Genomic DNA, 18,967 nt, shown 5'->3' with positions numbered 1-18,967 from the left:
CGCAGGTCCGATTAAGGGGTCGGTCCCGGCCCCCTACCATGTGATCATCTGTCTGCCAATGACGGCTGATCACGTGATGTAAACAGAAGCTCCATAATCAGTATTTTTTTTTTTCCTCACGCTGTTAGCGCGAGGGGAATAAAAGCCAATCACCGGCTTCTGTCAGAGGAACATCGGTCCCTCACAGAGAAAGCCGCGGCTGCATTTTCTGTGCCCACCAGTGTCAGCTCCCAGTGCCCACAGTGCCACCTACCAGTGCTGCCAATCAATGCCTACCAGTGCCACCTATCAGTGCCCATTGGTGCCGCCTATCAGTGCCCATCAGTGCAGCCTCATCAGTGAAGGAGAAAAATTACCAGTTTTCAAAATTTTATGACAAACTATGAAACAGTATTTTGTGTTAGTTTTTTTTCAAAATTTTCGGTCCTTTTTTGTTTTATTTAGCAAAAATAAAAAACCCAGCAGCAATTAAATACCACCAAAAGAAAGCTCTATCTGTGTGAAAAAAAATGATAAAAATTTCATTTGGGTACACTGTAGCATGACCATGCAATTGTCATTCACAGAGAGACAGCGCTGAAAGCTGAAAATTGGTCTGGGCAGGAAGGGGGTTTAAGTGCCCAGTAAGCAAGTGGTTAATAGCCATTCGAACCCTTTTGTGTCAACTTGTGTGCATGTTATCAGGCCAAAATCACCAGGGTATGTAAACTTTTGATCAGGGTCATTTGGCTGGTTTCTGTTGCCATTATTTTATTTTTAAAAAGAGTAAACACAGTTGATTGATAATAAATGGCTTCAGCAAACGCTAACCATGAGTGAAAGAAAACTTTGTGTTATCATTCATATTCTCAGAAAAATTGCCAGAAAATCATAAATTCTGCCAGGGTATGTAAACTTATGAGCACAACTATATTTGTATTGCAGTACTCTAGCATGTAGAGGGATGGCCTATACTGTAGATTGGCTTACTGATGCAAACTTTAGATTGGCATGTTTTGCTGAATTGGTTTCCCAGCATTGCTGAGTAATGCAAAACCACTTAAAAGGGTTAAACTGGTTGACCATGATCCTGGTCTCCATGGTGCTGTTCTTTTGAGCTCTTTCACAAACTTGGCACTTATTCCCACCTGATCTTTTCACAGCATTGTCTGGCTAAGTAAAAGTGGGCATAAAATTTCCCTATTTACAAGCTCATAAAGTGCAGGTCTTTTTTAACACTGAGCTATGTGAACTGACAAATTGGACTACATACGCTTTCCTGGCTACATTCTTAAATTTTATGATGCTTTTTATAGACTTCTAATCAATAGCCTCCAAAAAACGTTTCAGGTTCTTACGTAAAGATTGCGCACAGACTGACCATCTATTGTCACAACAAGTGTTCTCCGTCATTCTGTATCTGTTCAGCTGTCGTGAAAATACAGATTCCAGCAGTTGTCAGTTAAGGGTTGCCTAGCACTAGCACTCCACAATATGTGTATGTATGTGTATATATATGTGTGTGTGTGTGTGTGTGTGTGTAATATAAAAAAAAATATATATATATATATATATATAATATTCAGCCTGGAATGAGAGTGAAACAATGGCTTGTATAATGACGTTGGGTACAACTGGGACACTCAGAGGGAGAGATGTCCTTGTCATCACATATGGTACTCTTGTAGTTTGTAGCAGGTTATGTACTTTCCTTCCTTTTTATTGGCAACTAAATAACACAGGAGAACTCCAACTGTGTAATATGAGGTTTGTCATTGCCCAGTGTGGGAGCCATCAGTGTAAATCGAAGAGAAATAAAGCCATTTCGCACTCTAGTAAAGGAAATGTACTTGGCCATCCATATAGATCTTGAAAAGTCCAAGCTATGTATGTAGCAGTAGAACTTTAAAAGTCCATAGTTGCAAACATCTGACTTACAAACGACTCCTACCCCTCTCCTACTTGCAAGCGGAGGGAGACAACAGGAAATGAGAGGAAATCTATCCCTGGGAAGGAAAATTCACTCCTGTAAGAGTTATTATGGGAAAAAGGTTCCTCCACTGAAGCTTCTTCACCAAGGCTTGTTTCCACAACAACCCAAAATTTTCAAAATCCAATTGTCATTGGTCACAAAGTGAGATGAAATCTTCTGAACAGGGCCACAGACAGCAAAACAAACATTACAGGGGTGATAACCCTTCCCTATGCTATCCAAAAAGCTTAATTGTTTTTTGGCAGGAGCTACACTTAAAAAAATGTACCTGTTCCGACTTACAGATTCAACTTGAGAACAAACCTACAGACCCCATCTTGTTTGCAACCCCAGGACCATGTGTGTGTGTGTATGTGTATATATGTATATATATATATATATATATATATATATATATATATATATATATATATATATATATATATATATATATATATATATATATATATATATAATATAAATTATTATTATTTCTTTTTATTCGGGACAGTGTAGCAATCATATTATAGTAAACAGGGCCTTGATTACTTTTATGTCCATTATCCCAAGCAACAGGCTGAGATAATCTGAAAAATGATATGCGCTCAGTGTGAAAAGAAGTGAATCATTAATTATCAATAATAAGTGTTATTTAGTAATACTGACAGCTGCACTCAAAATTATTGCACATAACAATATTAAATACCGAATAGAAATAAATATTTGTTGCACTGTCAACACATAAGTGCATAAACAAATAATATTCATAAAAGCATGCCAAAAGATAGTTAATAAAGTGCATATAGTGCCTCAAATCAATCATAAAGTTCAAAAAAGTCCATCCTATCATGCAAAGAAAAGTTTTGCAAAAAATCCAGAGAACAATTTAAGAAAATTTTAATTAAAAGTCCCAGACAATAAATTGAAATGCGGTGTTCATGTGTACATCCTATTGTACAGGTTCTGTAGGTGATCACCCAATCGTGCTCCACTCCCAGATGAGAAGAATATATTTAGGCCTATTACCAGAAAGTAAGACCTTTTTAAAGGATCTGACCTCGCTTTGTGAGTATACCCCTCACTGTAGGTATTGAAATTAAATCCCAGCAGGAGGGCCTATACAGATATTCAGTCACTTGGACACGCTCTCCTAATCACCTCACCACAATGTCACTTGCATATATTAATCCCAAAAAATCATATGGGGCATAGTATATAAAGAAAAGAGGGAAGAGAACCTCATTGTGCAAAGTATGTTCATAACATTAGTTTATTAATAGAAAGACCTCTACCTACAAAGCTGATAAAAACCCAGGCATTCGGTATACAATTTCATCCAACGCCCATGCGACCGTGCTGACTTCTTCGATCCCTCCTCTGCCCGATGCACATTTCGTTGTAAGAGACGTCATCACTGGGGCAACAGGGATAGGGGTGCTCACAATGGCAGGATTAAATAACATCACATAAAACAGACACTAGAGAACGCTGCCAATTACTAGTGTTTACCTATACCACAGCCACCATATTGTTGGAGTCCTGAGGATCCCCGGCCCGTGTAAGTAATTCAAAAGCTGACCAAATAGAAAACCAAAGATATTACACCCCAGTAAATCCATGTATGTACCAACAAAGCTACAAAAGAAAAATATCTTACAACAAGCTACTACAAAATAAACAAGTACACCTGTATATGTATGTACTAATTTAAAGTGGCAACCTATTCCAGGGACGTCATATACAATGAATAAAATAAGATTGTATGTGAAGATTTATTCATTTGTATATGGCGCCCCGGGAATATGCTGCCACTTTAATTGGTACATACATATACATGTATCTCTGGATACCTAGACCAGCACTGTCTCGTGGAAAGAAGACTGGAGAAAGAGAAGAATTTGGGTACAAACCAGAGACCATCGTTCATTGCAAGGTATAGGCTGAGCAGCACATTGTGGCCCAAATGGGCCTTATGAGCTGTGGTAAGCAAAACCTAGTAAAGCAAATGGTGAAGGCTCTACTCCAGTCCAGAGAGGTGGAGCTTTACAACAAAAAAATGGATGAACAAATGGTTCTTATAGCAACAATGCTTTGATTGTTGCAAAGGCATTATCTATTTTTTACGCCTGCCTACTGTGTTGTGTTTTTTTTGTTTTTTGGGGGTTTTTTGTACTATTACAAGACTTAAAAAAAAAAATGGCATTTGGGTGCATATGGTCAGTAATACTTGTACAATTTTCCTTTTTAAATACACCACTTCACTATGAGCCGCAGATCCATCTTTGTGAATCTTGGTAAGTCTCATGTTGAACTTGTATGTATGTGATGGTAAAAATCTTCTCTTACAGGGCATCTGACCTCCAAAACAGCATAGCCACTGAAGGTGTTCAGCTCCATGGAGGCTGGGGCTACATGTGGGAATATCCTATTGCAAAGTAAGTTGTTTTGTTTTTTTATTTTATTTTATTTTTTTCACTGAGCAATGTTTCATTTTTATTTTAAATAAACGTTAAGTGCCGGTTCACACAGGGGCGACTTGTCAGGCGACCTAGCTGCCTGACAAGTCGCGTCCCGTTCTGTACTACGGAACCGTTCTAATAGGAGCAAAACAAGTCGCTCCGACTTAGAAAAAGGTTCCTGTAGTACTTTTGGGGCGACTTGCATTGACTTCTATACAGAAGTTGCTTTGCAAGTCGCCGCTGAAGTCGTGTGCAGGTCGCCTTGGTGAGTCGATTTGCAAGTCGTGCCGCCCCTGTGTGAAACGGCACTAAAGTTAAAATGTCACTTGCTGCTGCAATAATACTGTAAAAGTAGGGAAGAAGGGGAGGACTCCCCTTTTTAACAGGCACCTACTTCAATAAATATCCACTGTCTTCAAGAGCTACAACCATTGCTTAGATCAAACCAATAAAAAGGTCTTCAAAATACCTACAAAACACAAGAGGAGGAGTCGCCAGTGTAACGCAAACCTATAAAACAAATCAAGAATAAAAACCTGGCTTAGACTCTACTCCCCAATTACAATTATATATAATCAAAAAAACAACCATTGCTGCAATCCAAAAACTTCCTGGTGTGCTGTAATTTTAATACCCTGCTGTGTGTTGTGTTTCTTCCCACCAACCCCTAAGTCGCTGCTTTGTCCTGTAGTGAGGTAGGGATCAGTGGAAGGAACACACCATGAAGGAGTGCTCTATTCTGCACATCCTGAAGTGGCAAATGGCAGAAGCGGCTATAGCTGCTAAAGATTTGTATTGATCACCTACTGGAAAGGAACATTTTTATTGTTCTCTGAAGTCTAGTAGCAAGTGACAGGGTCACTTTAAAGGAAAGTATCTGAAAAACGACAGTCAATGATTGATCCTCTTTACTTGAGCAAAATAACCAACGAAATAGAAGTAAAAAAAAAAAAGCCACCATACTGTTAGCTAAGTAAAAATAGGCCTTTGACCCTGGTGCAAAGGAAAACAAGCGTAGCATGAAAAATTGATACTGTAGGAGCATAGCTTTCCCCATTTATATTGGTAATGCAGCAATAGAGGAATGCACTCTGTGCTGCCTTTCACACCCAGAATGGAAAAGGTAAGTACTATGATGTCTCACAACTACCAGTTAGACTCAAGCCTTCTTTGAAAGTTTGAATATTATTGACAATGTAAGAAATGGAGAAGAAGCAAATCACAGGCTCCTCAAGCTACAGTCCTCCTACATGTGCTCACTAGATTCTGAGTACAGTGCACTTTCAAAGAACTCAGATTAAGAAAAATAGTCAACAAGATTATTGTACAGCTGTAGTATGATACTTGCTGATTAACGTTACCTATTGCCTGCTCTTTAAAATATGTATGGGGGCTGACATTGCAGGATTCCTGAAAATGCTAGTTGCTTGGCTGTGTCTGGCTTCAATATGTCTGAATTACTGACCTGGAATAAGCATGCTGGAAATAAGTAGGAGTAAAGATACAATTTTTCATTTGCACTTGTTCCCGTTCTGAAACTAATTTTATTAAAGGCATACCTAAAGTAAATGATTACATTTCTCCTTCCACCCCACTTTCATTTTTATAACATTTGGAGAAATGTTAACACCGGCCTGTATTATTTGGACAGTTGTTCAGTATTTGCCGCCTGCTGTTCGCTCACATTAAAGCACAACTTAACTTGAGAACAAGCATATATTTTATTGCAATGCATTAAAAAAAATGGTATGTTATTTGTGTAACCTGCTATTCCCATCATCCCCCTTGTAATGAAGATTAGGTTCTAATCCTTCCCTGCTCTATTTAAATGTAACAAAGCCTTTGTCTGGAGTGTCACCTTAATAGAAACCTAGAAAAGTGACGGCAGAAAAAAGGCAGAGTAGTCCAAGTCTGCCCATATTATTATTATTATTATTATTATTGTTATTGTTGTTATTATTATTATTATTATTATTATTAATAATAATATAATTTTTTTCATGTTTTGTATTTATTTTTGTGTTTGTATTCAAGATTGCTCAGCCTGAGTATTGCTGGAATCTTCAATACACTGTAAAAAACAAACACAAGGGGGCGCTTTGGGCATTACCACCATAACCATGTATTAAAAGCAAAACTATATTCTACTCACAAACAGATGACATTAGGCTTATCGGACACACAACTCCAGCAGGTAAGACGGATGTCCTCCTCCAATTCCACATGGTTGAGAGGCTTACAATTTTCAAGAGACAAGTCCCTTAGCTTTGAGATATGCGGCTTGTCCCTCGGAACATGGAAGCCTCTCAACTGTGTGGCATTGGATGAGGACACCCGTCCTACCTGCTGGAGTTGTGTGTCCGATAAGCCTCATTTTTTCTGTTTGTGAGTAGAAAATGGTTTTGCTTGTAATGCATAAGGCATTTGCACCCCCCATTGTGTTTGTTTTTACAGTGTCTATAGAAAACCCTGGGGCTATACCCTCTGACCCCCAAACTTCATGGCTCATTCTGAGAATCAGGGTTGTGGTTCTCGGCCTAAACCTACTGCATCTAAATAATGCTTTGTATAGTTTTCTATGACAGTCTGTCATTATTTTGAATATTGCTTATCAGTAATGGGAGCACTGCTTGCATTCTTTCTTTTGCAGAGCCTACGTGGATTCTCGAGTACAGCCAATCTATGGTGGCACCAATGAGATTATGAAGGAGCTTATTGCAAGAGATATTGTAAAGGACAAATGAGCTTCCTTTTGTAGACAACACCCAGTGCCTATAACATATGTGAAATGTTTTGTCCAAATTGCCAACTTTTTGATACTGACTGATTTGAGCGATCGTTACTTGTGTATAAGGCCTCATTCACACAGGCGCATTTAAGTGTACACCTGTGTGAGGGCTGTGTTTTAGCTATAGGGTCTTGTGATTAATGCATGTGGCCTTGAAGACCTGCAGATGCCTCTGTTTAGTCTCCTTCACGTTGCTCTGAGTGTACTACATGTCCCATTTGGGACTTTTTGATGATTATACGTGGGAGTAACCTCAGACCTTTAAGGTTGGCTAACAACTGCCCCATCTTTTGCCACAAACTGTTTATCTTATCACCATTGTTTTTTGGCTGGGGCTTTATTAGTTTAAAGCCGGCCATAGATGATTCCAAATTCTGCTGATTCAGCAGGAACCAGACAAATTTTAATTCATTTATGAGCAGGATGGTTATTCTTGTATTGAAGTAAATTTATTGATCGACTACAGTACAGCCAGTCTTGTTTTTTGGGGTTTTTTTTTTTGTTTTTTTTTTCATTCAGTTCCTGTCAGTGGCTATAGCCACCAGCAGTGATCATTGTATTCTGATAGCTGGGAAACCTTCTGCTGTCAGAATAGGAAAGAAAATTGCATAATGTGAGGCCTGCCTTGGTGTCTAACTAATTAATTATTTGTTTTTTAAATGTACACTTTGTCTAAACTAAGTTAAATTTTCCAATAAATTTTCATAAGGTTAAACCACATGGGTCCTTATTGGTAACCACTTTACACATTTTCACACATGGAACCTGGCTTGGCCCTGCCCCCACTCTCTCCTTATTGGCTCACTGGCTGTGATTGACAGTAGTGGGAGCCAATGGCGGAAGAGACCTGCGAGAGCCGCTGCCGGGTAAGTATTAGGAGGGGCTGCTGCACACAGATGGTTTTTTACCTTCATGCAAAGAATGCATGAAGGTAAAAATCCTGGCGCCTTTGCAACCTTTACAACCCACAACTTTGCAGTAAAATTGAAGGCAAAACATTTTTTTTCACATTGGATAGAGTAAGGGTTATAACCCCTGTCATGTTCTTTTTGGACCATCTGTGTCCCGTTTTATTTCCCTTCACTTCCTGTATACTATGGCCAAAACAGAAAGTGAAAAGAAATCCCTGCAAAGTGAAGGAATCCATATTTGTCACCAGAACTAGTGTCCCTATTGGAAGATTTCCCTTCTATTCCTGTTCTGAGGACAAACCTTTTGGCTTTTTTCTTTTACTTTCAGTCTTGATGATAACGGTAAACAGGATAAATAGAGAGGATGAATCTCCCTAATGGAGACACAAACCACAATAAAAAAAAATATGACAGTTGTACTAATGTTGCCTTTAGTTGTACTTTAAAGACTTACTGTAAATGTCCTTTAATCCTCCCAACCCCCTTGGTGCAGCCTATCTGGTAAAATACATACTTTACTCTCTGTTCCAGTGATATTCACTCTGCGCTATTGCTTGGCACCACACAGCCTTTGCAACAAAAACATCCTCATCAAGCCCTCTCCCTACCATGCATGCACACCCTGGCCCCGTTCGATCCTACAGATAAGCCATACTCAACTGGACTATTGGTGGCCACAATGGGTATTGCCCATCCATAGAAATGTTCACATGCCATAGGGGAGCTCGGTGGGGACAGTTTTGTTGCAAAGGCTCCAGCAGGCAGGCTTGATCTTGGGAAGGTCTTACCCCCTTCATGACGAGGGCATTTTTTGCTGTTCACCACTGCACTACTTTAACTGGAAATTGCACGATCAAGCAACACATAAATAGAGCTTTCTTTTGGTGGTATTTGATTACCACTGGGTTTTTATCTTTTATTATATAAACGGGATAAAAAAGCTACTTTCTGTCATAAAACATATCCAATAAAATCAAATTTCTTCATAAATTCAGGGCAAAGGGTTTTCTGCTACATGTCTTTGGTTAAAAAAGAGAAAAAATCACAATAACTGTATTAATTGGTTTGTGTGAAAGTTTAAACAATGGTATATTTAAGTAGCTTTGATGCTATACTATTGATGGCAGTGATCAACGACTGATAGTGCGACTGTGATAGGGTGGCAGGCAATTTAGTACTAACAGGCACTATCTGGGACGTTCACTAACTGACGTCACTCGTGGTACTAATACAGTGATCATTGATAATGCTGTACACTGACACTGTACTAATAACACTTGCTAGGAAGGGGTTAACATCAAGGGGGATTAACTGTGTGTCTAACAATGTGTAATATGTGCTGCTGTTACTAACCAATCTGGCTGTGTTTTCCCCGCTGCTTTGCAGGGAGAAGAAACAACCAGATCACTGATCTGTGTACAGAGCCCTGTATGTATGTAAACACAGGACTCTGTTCTGTGATTGGCTATAGCTGATCAGCAGGTCTAGGCCATAAATCATTGGCTGGAACCTGCTGTCAAAATCCTGCTGTAGCCAGTGACAGTGAAGATTAGCAGGGGCCATGCGCATGTGTGCCCCTGACCCAGGACAGGCTGGATCACGTACACCCACCTGCAGTAAATGTACTGTGGGCGGGCGGGTAGTAGTGAATATCATTGAAACGGAGGAAGGGTACATTTTTACCAGACAAGATGCACTTAGGCATGCTTTCCATGCCCAAAAAACCTTCACTGAAGTACAAGGTACGTTGGGTGAGAAGACACTCCAGTGAACTGTATGGGCATCTTCTGGCAGGATTTGGTGTGCTCTGTATTACCTAGGACAGTGATGACGAACCTTGGCACCCCAGATGTTTTGGAAGGGAACTACATTTCCCAGGAGATACATTGCAGAGTGCATGAGCATCATGGGAAATGTAGTTTCAAAACATCTGGGGCGCCAAGGTTCGCCATCACTGCCCTAGGATAATGAGCATGGGCATTGAAGGCAGAAGACGGAGATTAGGTAATCTTAAAGTCAAACCTTTTTCTTTTTATAGATCCCTTTTATACAAGTGGGGGGGATCTGATGGGCAGCCTAATTGGTGCTTGTGGCAGATCAACTAAAAGGCAGTGATTTCGTGTCAGCCTTCAACAGAAAATGCTGATAATGGCAGGATCTCCAAGTAAAAAAACTTTGCAAAAGATACACAAAATAAATATAAACAGTGAGGTGCGATGTCAAAAACAGGTCTTGGGTTTATATACATTTTAAAGTATAACTAAAGACTTTTGTTTTTTTTTTACCTTTTTGAATAGAGTGGAAATTAATTAGAACACCTGTCAGGTTTTTATTGCTACCTCTGCCCCCATAAATAAAAAATCTGATCACTTTTAATATAAACATCCCTTGTGACAGTAATAGGTGGTGACGGGTACACTTTATGGAGGGATCAGGGGTCTAAAAGACCCCAAATCCCTCCTTTACACTTAAAAGCATTCAGATCGCCAAAATTGGCGATTCTGAACACTGTCTTTTTTTTTTTTTTTTTAAATCTACGCCATTGGCAGCCGAGTAAACCAGAAGTGACGTTGCTTCCGGGATTTTACATCAGAGACTCGATCAAAGCTGAATGCGGCTTTGTTCGGGTCTCAGCCTAAGCGGCAAACGTGCTGCCTGGTGGCTCAGGGCTCCCGGTGGGTTGGGAGGCCCAAGGGGAAAAGCATCGGTTGTCATCACTAATAAGCCAACCGCTGGCTCTAAAAAACGGTACTGGGGTGATGCCTGCAGCCACAGCCATCACCCCGGTTTAACTCCTTCAAGCCAAGAATGCAAATTTGAATATGGTCGGCATGAAGAGGCTACGGCTCCATTCACATCTAAGTGTAGTGTTTTTGGAGCAGTGCCAAAAGGCTCCAAAGAAGCTCATGTACTAATCGCGCAATTCTGCCTGCGATTCCCATACGCTCAGAATGGAGCCCAAAATGGTGTGTTTTTGGGTCAATAGGCTTCAATGGAGAAGCTACAGAAAAGCACAATTTTTGCCACGATTTGGGTTTTGCGTTTTTTAATACACCCAAAAACAAATTGGCCAAGAAATAAAAAGCATAAAAAATACAAGACACATCAAAAATGTGACATGCGTAAAAAAAAGTGTGTGCAAAAATGCACCGCAAAAAGCAGTGCAGAAAAGGATCAAAAGCAAAATGCATTGGTGTAAACTAAGCCTTAGGTAGATTGAAGTATTGTTGGCCCCATAGACTTCAATGAGAATGTCTGCAAAACATGTGACATGAGCAATTTACGAGCATTTTGTTACTTGTTTCCTGGCCAAACAGCAGCTCTCCACCCCCCTCATCTCCTTCCCCGCAACTCTAGTAACCTGTTTTCAGAATGAGACTAGCACGCAATAAAAAAAAGATCATTCATATGATATTCTTATCATGTGTACGATGCTTTAGGCCCCATTCACACTTGAGCAATGCTGCTGCATCACATTTTTTGTGTGCGTGGTTTTTTTTTTTTTTTTTTTATTTGGAGCAGCACCATTCGTTGTGAATGAGCCTCTCTTCATTCCAAAAGTGCGACAAAGGCGCTTATGTACTAAATTTTGGCACTGAGCCAGGCGTGTTTGACATCACCTATTTTGCCACAATCGTGTTTGGGTTGCCATTAATAAATAACGGCACTACAGGCGCGTTGTGCATTTTGCTGAAGAATCTAGAATCAAAGAATCACGCCAGAATCACACAATTCTACCTGCGATTCCGACGCGCTCCAATATGAATGAGACCTAAGACAGTGCCCCCCCCCCTACACTTTCTTATAGTGTGGCAGAAATCAAGAGGAAAGATGAGTATTTATAAACACCAATGAATCCAGACAAATATTCTAATGTTTGTTTAATAAAAACCTAGAAATCATGAGAACTCCTCAGAGAAGGCAGATCTTCCAGGTTAAATTCTGTCTGTTTTGAATTGCTGCATCCTTTTACCAACTGCCATGTGTGGGATCAGACGTTCTGTATCAGTGGAGGAAGAATTCCCGGGACACATGGATGTTATCGGGATATAAAATAATGTCAATATCTGCGCTATTCTGTACAAATCAATGGGTAAAAGCAGCCAGCACAGTTTTTTGATAACCAAACACAAAAGTCCAGTCTAAAAAATGCAGCGCTAAAAATGACAGCTAATAAGTCCAAAGTAGAAGAGAGGACTATTCCAGTCACCAGCTATAGTGCATGTGTATGAAAGCACTCGGCACCACGTGGTAAAGTGATCTGCTTACCAGAAGGTTGGAAATAATATGCTTGTAGTGATGACCCCAGGCTCATCCTGCATATCCGGCTTTATAATTCTCCCTCATAGGCTAAAATAGCGATGTCCAGATAATATTCTCCCTCAATAAACTTCTCCAGGAACTCACAACAGACACCAGGCTTTCAGTATATCGATCATCAGAGCTCAATGAAGGAAATAAGTGACCAATAGTGAAGCCCGCAATAACATTAAAAAACAAATTTATTGTAGTAACTTACAGTCAGGGGCGTTGCTTGGTCTACAAAAGATCTGGGGCTAGAGCCCACAGCAGCATAGTAGAGAAAGTCATATGCTTAGGCGGGCATGTACAGTACTATACATGTGTGTATGTGTATATATCCCCAGAGAGCCCCCCATTACATCAGGGTCCCCAGAGAGTCCCCCGCTTACTTTAGGGTTCCCAGAGAGCCCCCCTTACATCAGGGTCCCCAGGGAGCCCTCCCCCTTAAAATCAGGGTCCCCAGAGAGCCCTCCCCCTTGCATTAGGGTCCCCAGAGAACTTCCCCTCCCCTTGGGGACCCCTGCAGAGACTCGGGGCTATGGGCCCCAGATTCAGGGCTATAGCCCCAAAAGCCACCCCCTAGCGACGCCACTGCTTACAGTTAAGATTCAGGAATGCATGCATCACAAAGAACAATTGGCTGCAGCGTTCATTGTGCTGGTGTCAACCTGCCTGACATGTTTCATCGCAAACGGATGTCTTCAGAGGCGTGGTTTTACTGACCCCTGCACGCCATATATATAAAGAGACCAATTACCTTTGATTGGGGAGAGAACTATATCCCAAAGAATGACAGCTGAGTAAAATACACCGTATCCAATGTGATGTACTGTGCGCCTGCGCACTCGGAGAACACATCTCATTGGCCATCTGGTGGCGTCTGACGTGAGGGTGATGACCTACACGTCGCTCCGCACATCCAGAGACCTTGGCGGGCTGCTGCTGCTACGGCGCATGTGCCCCTAAACAAGCCGTTCTATTGGCTTGCGAGAACAACAACAGGCGACACAAGTGACGTCAGCTGCGTCGTCCCATCGAGCCAGGGGAGTGCAACGCTGGGACGCAGACGTATTATACATCAGCGATCCAACGTGGAACAACAGGAAGTCTCTATGAATGAATGAATGATTTGTAAAGCGCTGCAAATGCAAACTGAATCGCCTCAAGGCGCTAAATGCGTTTTGTGTTGTCAGCTTCTATAGCCCAAGTCAACAGCAATGGGGCGCAATGCGGTAAAACATCCCGGAACAAGGGCTAAAAACGAGACTAAGCACTAAGAATAAAAATTAACCCTGGAGTAGATATAGCAAAAAGGTTGTTAGTTTAATGCAACATATATAACTGAGCTAATCAAAGTAAAATGAAATGAATGGTAGAACTGATCATTTTTTTAAAGAAATTGTCTTGATCAATCTACTATAGCGCAAAAAAAAAAAAAAATGCTTGTTAGACCCCCATTCAGACACGAATGTTTTCAGATGACTTTTCGTGCATATTTGAACTCAGACAAATCAGACACCCCCCTCCACTTCACAACACTGGAGATTGTATGGTGTATGTATGTACAGTAATGCCTTATAGTGGGCATATATACTTCACTTTATTTTCTGATTTCTTGCGATTCAACCAAATTAAAAATCGACTAAATGGCTATAACTCACTTCTGATCGATCTAAAGCAGTTGTAAACCTCAGACATGAAATATGAACAAAGCATATCCCTCTATAGTGTATACTTATAGGCGTGCGCACAGGGTGTGCCAGATGTGCCTAATGTCTAATCACCTTGTGTCTATTAGCATTATCACTCTGGGGTTGATTTAATAAAGGTGAAGAGGCTGTGCACTTTGCAAAATGCAGTTACTCCGGAGCTTAGTAAATGAAGTAAATCTTCGTTTTGCAAAGAATACCCAATCACAAGCAAGGAAAAAAAAAAAAAGAAAATGGCATTTTTGCTTGCACATGATTGGATGATGGAAGTCAGTAGAGCTTCTGCTCATTTACTAAGCTCTGGAGCAACTGCACTTTGCAAAGTGCGCAGTCTATTTGCCTTTAGTAAATGAACCCCTATGTGCGCAGGTGGGGAGATGAGAAATATCTCCCTCTTATCGGCTCTATCATCAGAGAGGTGCTTATGCATTTCTCTTTCACTGTGCCGGAGTTCTGTCGATATGTGCCCGCCTTCGAAAAAAGTGCCTGTGCATACGCAGAACAGAAGAGCGCTCCAGCTGATTTCCTGATCATCTGGAGTGACGTGACCACAGTGCATGCGCACATCGTAGGAGCCTTTTTTCGATGGGAGATACCATTTCTCGGGCACAATTGAAGGGTATGCAAACAGCGGGGGGACACCGTCATATTGTGCCTCGCTGTTGCGCCGCGGGTTTACAGCGAGGCACAATCTGACATCTATGATGTCCCACCGCTCTTTGCATAGCATTAACTTGTGGCTGAGGAATGGTATCTCCCGTTGAAAAAACCCTCCTATGATGTGCGCTGTGGTGACATCACTCCAGCTGATCGCCAAATCAGCTGGAGTGCTCTTCCGTTCTGCGCAGGCACTTTTCGACGGAGGGCACAAATCGATAGAACACCGGCCGGGAGATCAATGTGCCAGGATCATATATATGTAAACACACACGTGCATCTGTGTTTGAGCTTTTGGGGTGCACACCCTAATGTAATAGGCTGCACACATTTATGTGTGTATTGTCTCAATTAAAACCACTAAGTATCATTGCTGTCTGCTGCTTCTTTCCTCAGCGTGAATCACTTCTGACAAGTTTTCCTGACACCAAGAGAAAAATGGTGACAGGGGAGGGAGCTCCAGCTGATTGACAGCTGCCCTCAGCTCTGTTCCTATGTGCTTTGCGGAGGGGGGTGTCCCTTCCCTCCCCTCCAATCGGCTCTCAGTTCTTCTCCCTGAGCTCTGAAGAGTGTGACTTCAGCTCTCCGCCCCGTTTTTTTCTGAATTCTCAGACAAGCTCATACATTCAGCACTTTGAACAGATGTAGAAAAAAGAAGACTGCAAATAATCAAGTAAAAGTTATGTAGGGAGATTTGTTTCATCTCTGTGTATCACCTGAGGCTATTCACTTCACTGGGTATATGTGAGGGTTTACATCCACTTTAAGTCAGATTCCATAAAGCTGACTCGATCATCCAGAGCAGAAAAGTATTGATCGTTTACATCTGATCGTATTTTTGATTGATTTTGCATGGTGGAAACAGAGATACGATTGATGGCTTTTAATCTCCACTTTCCTGTGTGTGGCGTATTGATTGACTGTGGCGTTGGTTTTCAATTTGTTCTAGTGTGAGAGATCGATTGTAAAGTGATGATTTATTAAAGTGTGTGTGGCCACCATAATAGTGGAGTTTGCCTCATTCTGGGAGATTTCCTAGGACTTCCTGTTGTGCCTCTGGGACAGGAAGTGAAGAGAAATTTTCCCAATGACAGCAAAAAAATGAAAAAACAAGCAGCCTGGTAGGGTCTATATTCCTGCTTTAGGCTATTGAAAACTAATACAAAAAAAGGATACTTTAATGCAGTTTACAGAATATACGCTCTTTTCAGTGTAACATTGTGCGATCTTGTCGCTGTGGTGTATAGTGGATGATTTGCTCTGCTGTACACATGTGGCGATGATGTCACACACAGCACTCCGCCACCTTCTCATTCATAATATTTACACCATGACGTAGACTGTTACTCCGCTCCCCGCCCCCAGTACAATACTCGTCTATTCCCCCCCATGGAACGCCCACTGATCGGATTTAATTGGCTTAGCGTTCGCTTTATTTGCTTAAACACGCCTAGCCCTCCTACTATTGGACGCGAGTGAAATGAGCCCTCCTAGCCGGCGATTGGCTCCCACCTGACGTTTCTCGCCCACTTTTTAGCAGAAAGCGTCTAATTTGTGGAGCGGCTGCGCTCTGTTGTAGTCTGAAGAGTCCGGTGTCACGTCATGTCAGAGGGAGCTCGCGGCGGCGGAGGGTGATCGGGGTGTCTGGTGACGGAGGGAGAGAGGCGCGCAGATCACTGAACGAACCGAGTGATCTCCGAGCCGTACAACTCTCCCCGGACTTCTTCAGAGGCACAGCGACTCCGCGGTCCGGACCCATCGCGGGAGGTTCTCAGGTAAAGATCGCTGATGGTTCTATGTACGGATCGCGGGGCCGATGACTTGTCTTTGGAGTGCGCGGGGGCGGAGCTTAGAAAAAGTTTACTGAGGTGCCGATATTAGTAAATACGTATTACCTGAGGGGGGGGGGAGGGCTGAGAGAGTGTGACGTCTGTCCACAATGCCACTTTCCTGGCTCTCATGATGATCTATCAAAGGATGCAGTGACTGGAACACACAGGCACAATATTAAAGTCTATGTAAAAACTAATATAGAAACAAGAAAACAAAACTTTTTTGTTTGGATGGAGCAGGGAAAGGTTTGGACCTCTGTCAGGTGGGTTTTTTGTTTTTGTGTATTTTTTTTTTTTTTTATCTGTCTGAGACAGATCTGATCATGGTGCCCATACACACGTCAGTAAGGATTTGTACACATCTGTGTGACTGTTACCCGCATTTAGAGCGCCAGTAAGAAATAATGGCACTGAACCCCCAACACCTCACCTCCATCACAGTGTGCTCAGTTTTTTGGCTGTGCTGGGAGCCTGTCTGTCCTCCAATCATAAGACTTGTGCACAGCCATTCACTAGGAAGACCAGTGTACTGCTGTTTCTCCACCCCCAACGTCCAAACTCTTTATGTAGCTGAGAACAGAGATTATGTGATCACTTATAAAAAATAAAAGGAAACAAATGTATTAAATATAAATATATGTGTGTGTTATAAAATAGAGCGTTCTTTTGGTGGTATTTGATCACCTCTGCGGTTTTTATTTTTTGTTAAAAAAATTTAAAAGACCTGAATTTTTTTTGTTAAAAAATATATATATTTATATATTTTGTTATAAAATTTTGCAAACAGGTAATTTTTCTCCTTCATTGATGTATGCTGATGAGGCTGCACTGATGGGCACCGTAAGGGCGGCACTGGTGGGCACTGATAGGCGGCACTGGGCACTGAGAGGTGGCACTGATGGGTGGCACTGAAGGGCATTGATAGGTGGCATTGGTGGGCACTGAGAAGTGGCACTGATGGGTGACAGTGATGGGCACTGATAGGTTACACTGAAAGGCAGCACTGCTAGGTGGCACTGATGGGCACTGATTGGCACCACTGGTGGGCAATTGATAGGTGGCACTTGTGGGCATTGATAGGTGGCACTGTGGCACTGGGAGGCACAGAAGAGGAGGCAGATGTGCCTCCTTCCTCTTCGGGACTGATGTTCCTTGAGCATAATCCAGTGATCCGCTTTTTTTTCTCCTCACGCTGTCAGCGTGAGGAGAAAAAAAAAAGATTACCGAGCTTTTGTTTACACACGTGACCAGCTGTCATTGGCTGACAACTAATCACATGGTAAGGGACCGGGATCGGCCCCTTACTCGGATCGGTGATCACCCGAGTCTCGGTGACTCGATGATCACAGCACACGCCAAGGGGAGGACATTCTATGACGGCCTCCCAGAAATTTAGGTCCACGCTGTGGCCGTCATTCGGCTACAGCGCGGACCTCAAGTGGTTAAAGTGGTTGTAAAGGCAGAAGTGTGTTTTTTTTTTTTTTTTTTTTTTTATCTTCATGCATTCTATACATTAATATAAAAAGCCTTCTGTGTGCAGCCCCCCCCCCCCCCCCAACAATTACCTGAGGTCCCTCCCTGTCCAGCGATGTCCACAAATCTTAGCCATCCGATATTCTCCTTTTCGATTGGCAGAGACACAGCAGCGTCACCATTGGCTTCCGTTGCTGTCAATCAAAGTCAGCTAGCCAATCAGGGGAGAGAGGGGGCAGGGCTCCGTGTCTCACTGGACACAGGGACTAAGCTCAGGTGCCCCCATAGCAAGCTGCTTTCTGTGGGGGCACTGAACAGGAGGGAGGGGCCAGGAGCAGCGAAGAGAGACATGAGGAGGATCCGGACTTCTCTGTGCAAATCCACTGCAACAGAGCAGGTAAGTATAACATGTTTATTATTTTTATAGGAAAAAAAACAAGCCTTTACAGTCACTTTAATGCATGACCTCTGTCTGCAGTCTAAGAACTGACACTTCCTGTGAAGAAACTACATATCCCACAATCCCTCTCAGTCTAATGTTCTGCAGGTGAAAACTAGTAATTAAATCTGAGCCCACAAGCAGGCAGAACAATGAAGGGAAGAGATGTGTTTCATCACATTAACACTTCCACATTTATGATTCAACATGGGTAATAAGAGGTATTGACTGAATGCTGTGTGACCCAAAACAAGAAGTTGCCTGTCTTTGATGAATTTAGAGCTGACTGAATGAATACATGGACATAGAGGAATTGATCAGCCATGACACTACAGACTGTGGCCAAAACATCTGAGCCCATCATTACAAAGTAAGGCAAACAAACACAGGGAGTAGAACTACGCTAATACCTAGTTAAAACAGCCAAAACATTTGAAATTGTACAA

General features: G+C 41.9%; 2 protein-coding genes across 3 annotated transcripts in view; both read left to right on the top strand.

The window, feature by feature from the left end:
- The window catches only part of ACADL (acyl-CoA dehydrogenase long chain), a 51,548-nt gene extending 43,635 nt beyond the window's left edge, over nucleotides 1–7,913 (top strand). Inside the window, exons 10-11 of the mRNA XM_073633550.1 lie at nucleotides 4,300–4,386; nucleotides 7,061–7,913. Of these exons, the coding sequence (XP_073489651.1) occupies nucleotides 4,300–4,386; nucleotides 7,061–7,154 (181 nt within the window). The 3' untranslated portion in view covers nucleotides 7,155–7,913. The remainder of the gene's footprint in view (nucleotides 1–4,299; nucleotides 4,387–7,060) is intronic.
- Nucleotides 7,914–16,293: 8,380 nt separating this feature from the next.
- The window catches only part of KANSL1L (KAT8 regulatory NSL complex subunit 1 like), a 206,986-nt gene continuing 204,312 nt past the window's right edge, over nucleotides 16,294–18,967 (top strand). For both annotated transcript variants that reach the window (XR_012244986.1, XM_073633544.1), the window contains exon 1: nucleotides 16,294–16,552. The gene's annotated coding sequence lies outside the window, so the exon portion shown is untranslated. The remainder of the gene's footprint in view (nucleotides 16,553–18,967) is intronic.

This window comes from Aquarana catesbeiana, linkage group LG06 (assembly GCF_042186555.1).
Source record: "Aquarana catesbeiana isolate 2022-GZ linkage group LG06, ASM4218655v1, whole genome shotgun sequence".
In the NCBI taxonomy this organism is placed as follows: domain Eukaryota; kingdom Metazoa; phylum Chordata; class Amphibia; order Anura; family Ranidae; genus Aquarana; species Aquarana catesbeiana.
Note: the sequence above shows the minus strand (reverse complement) of the source record. Positions and strands in the feature narration are given on the sequence as shown.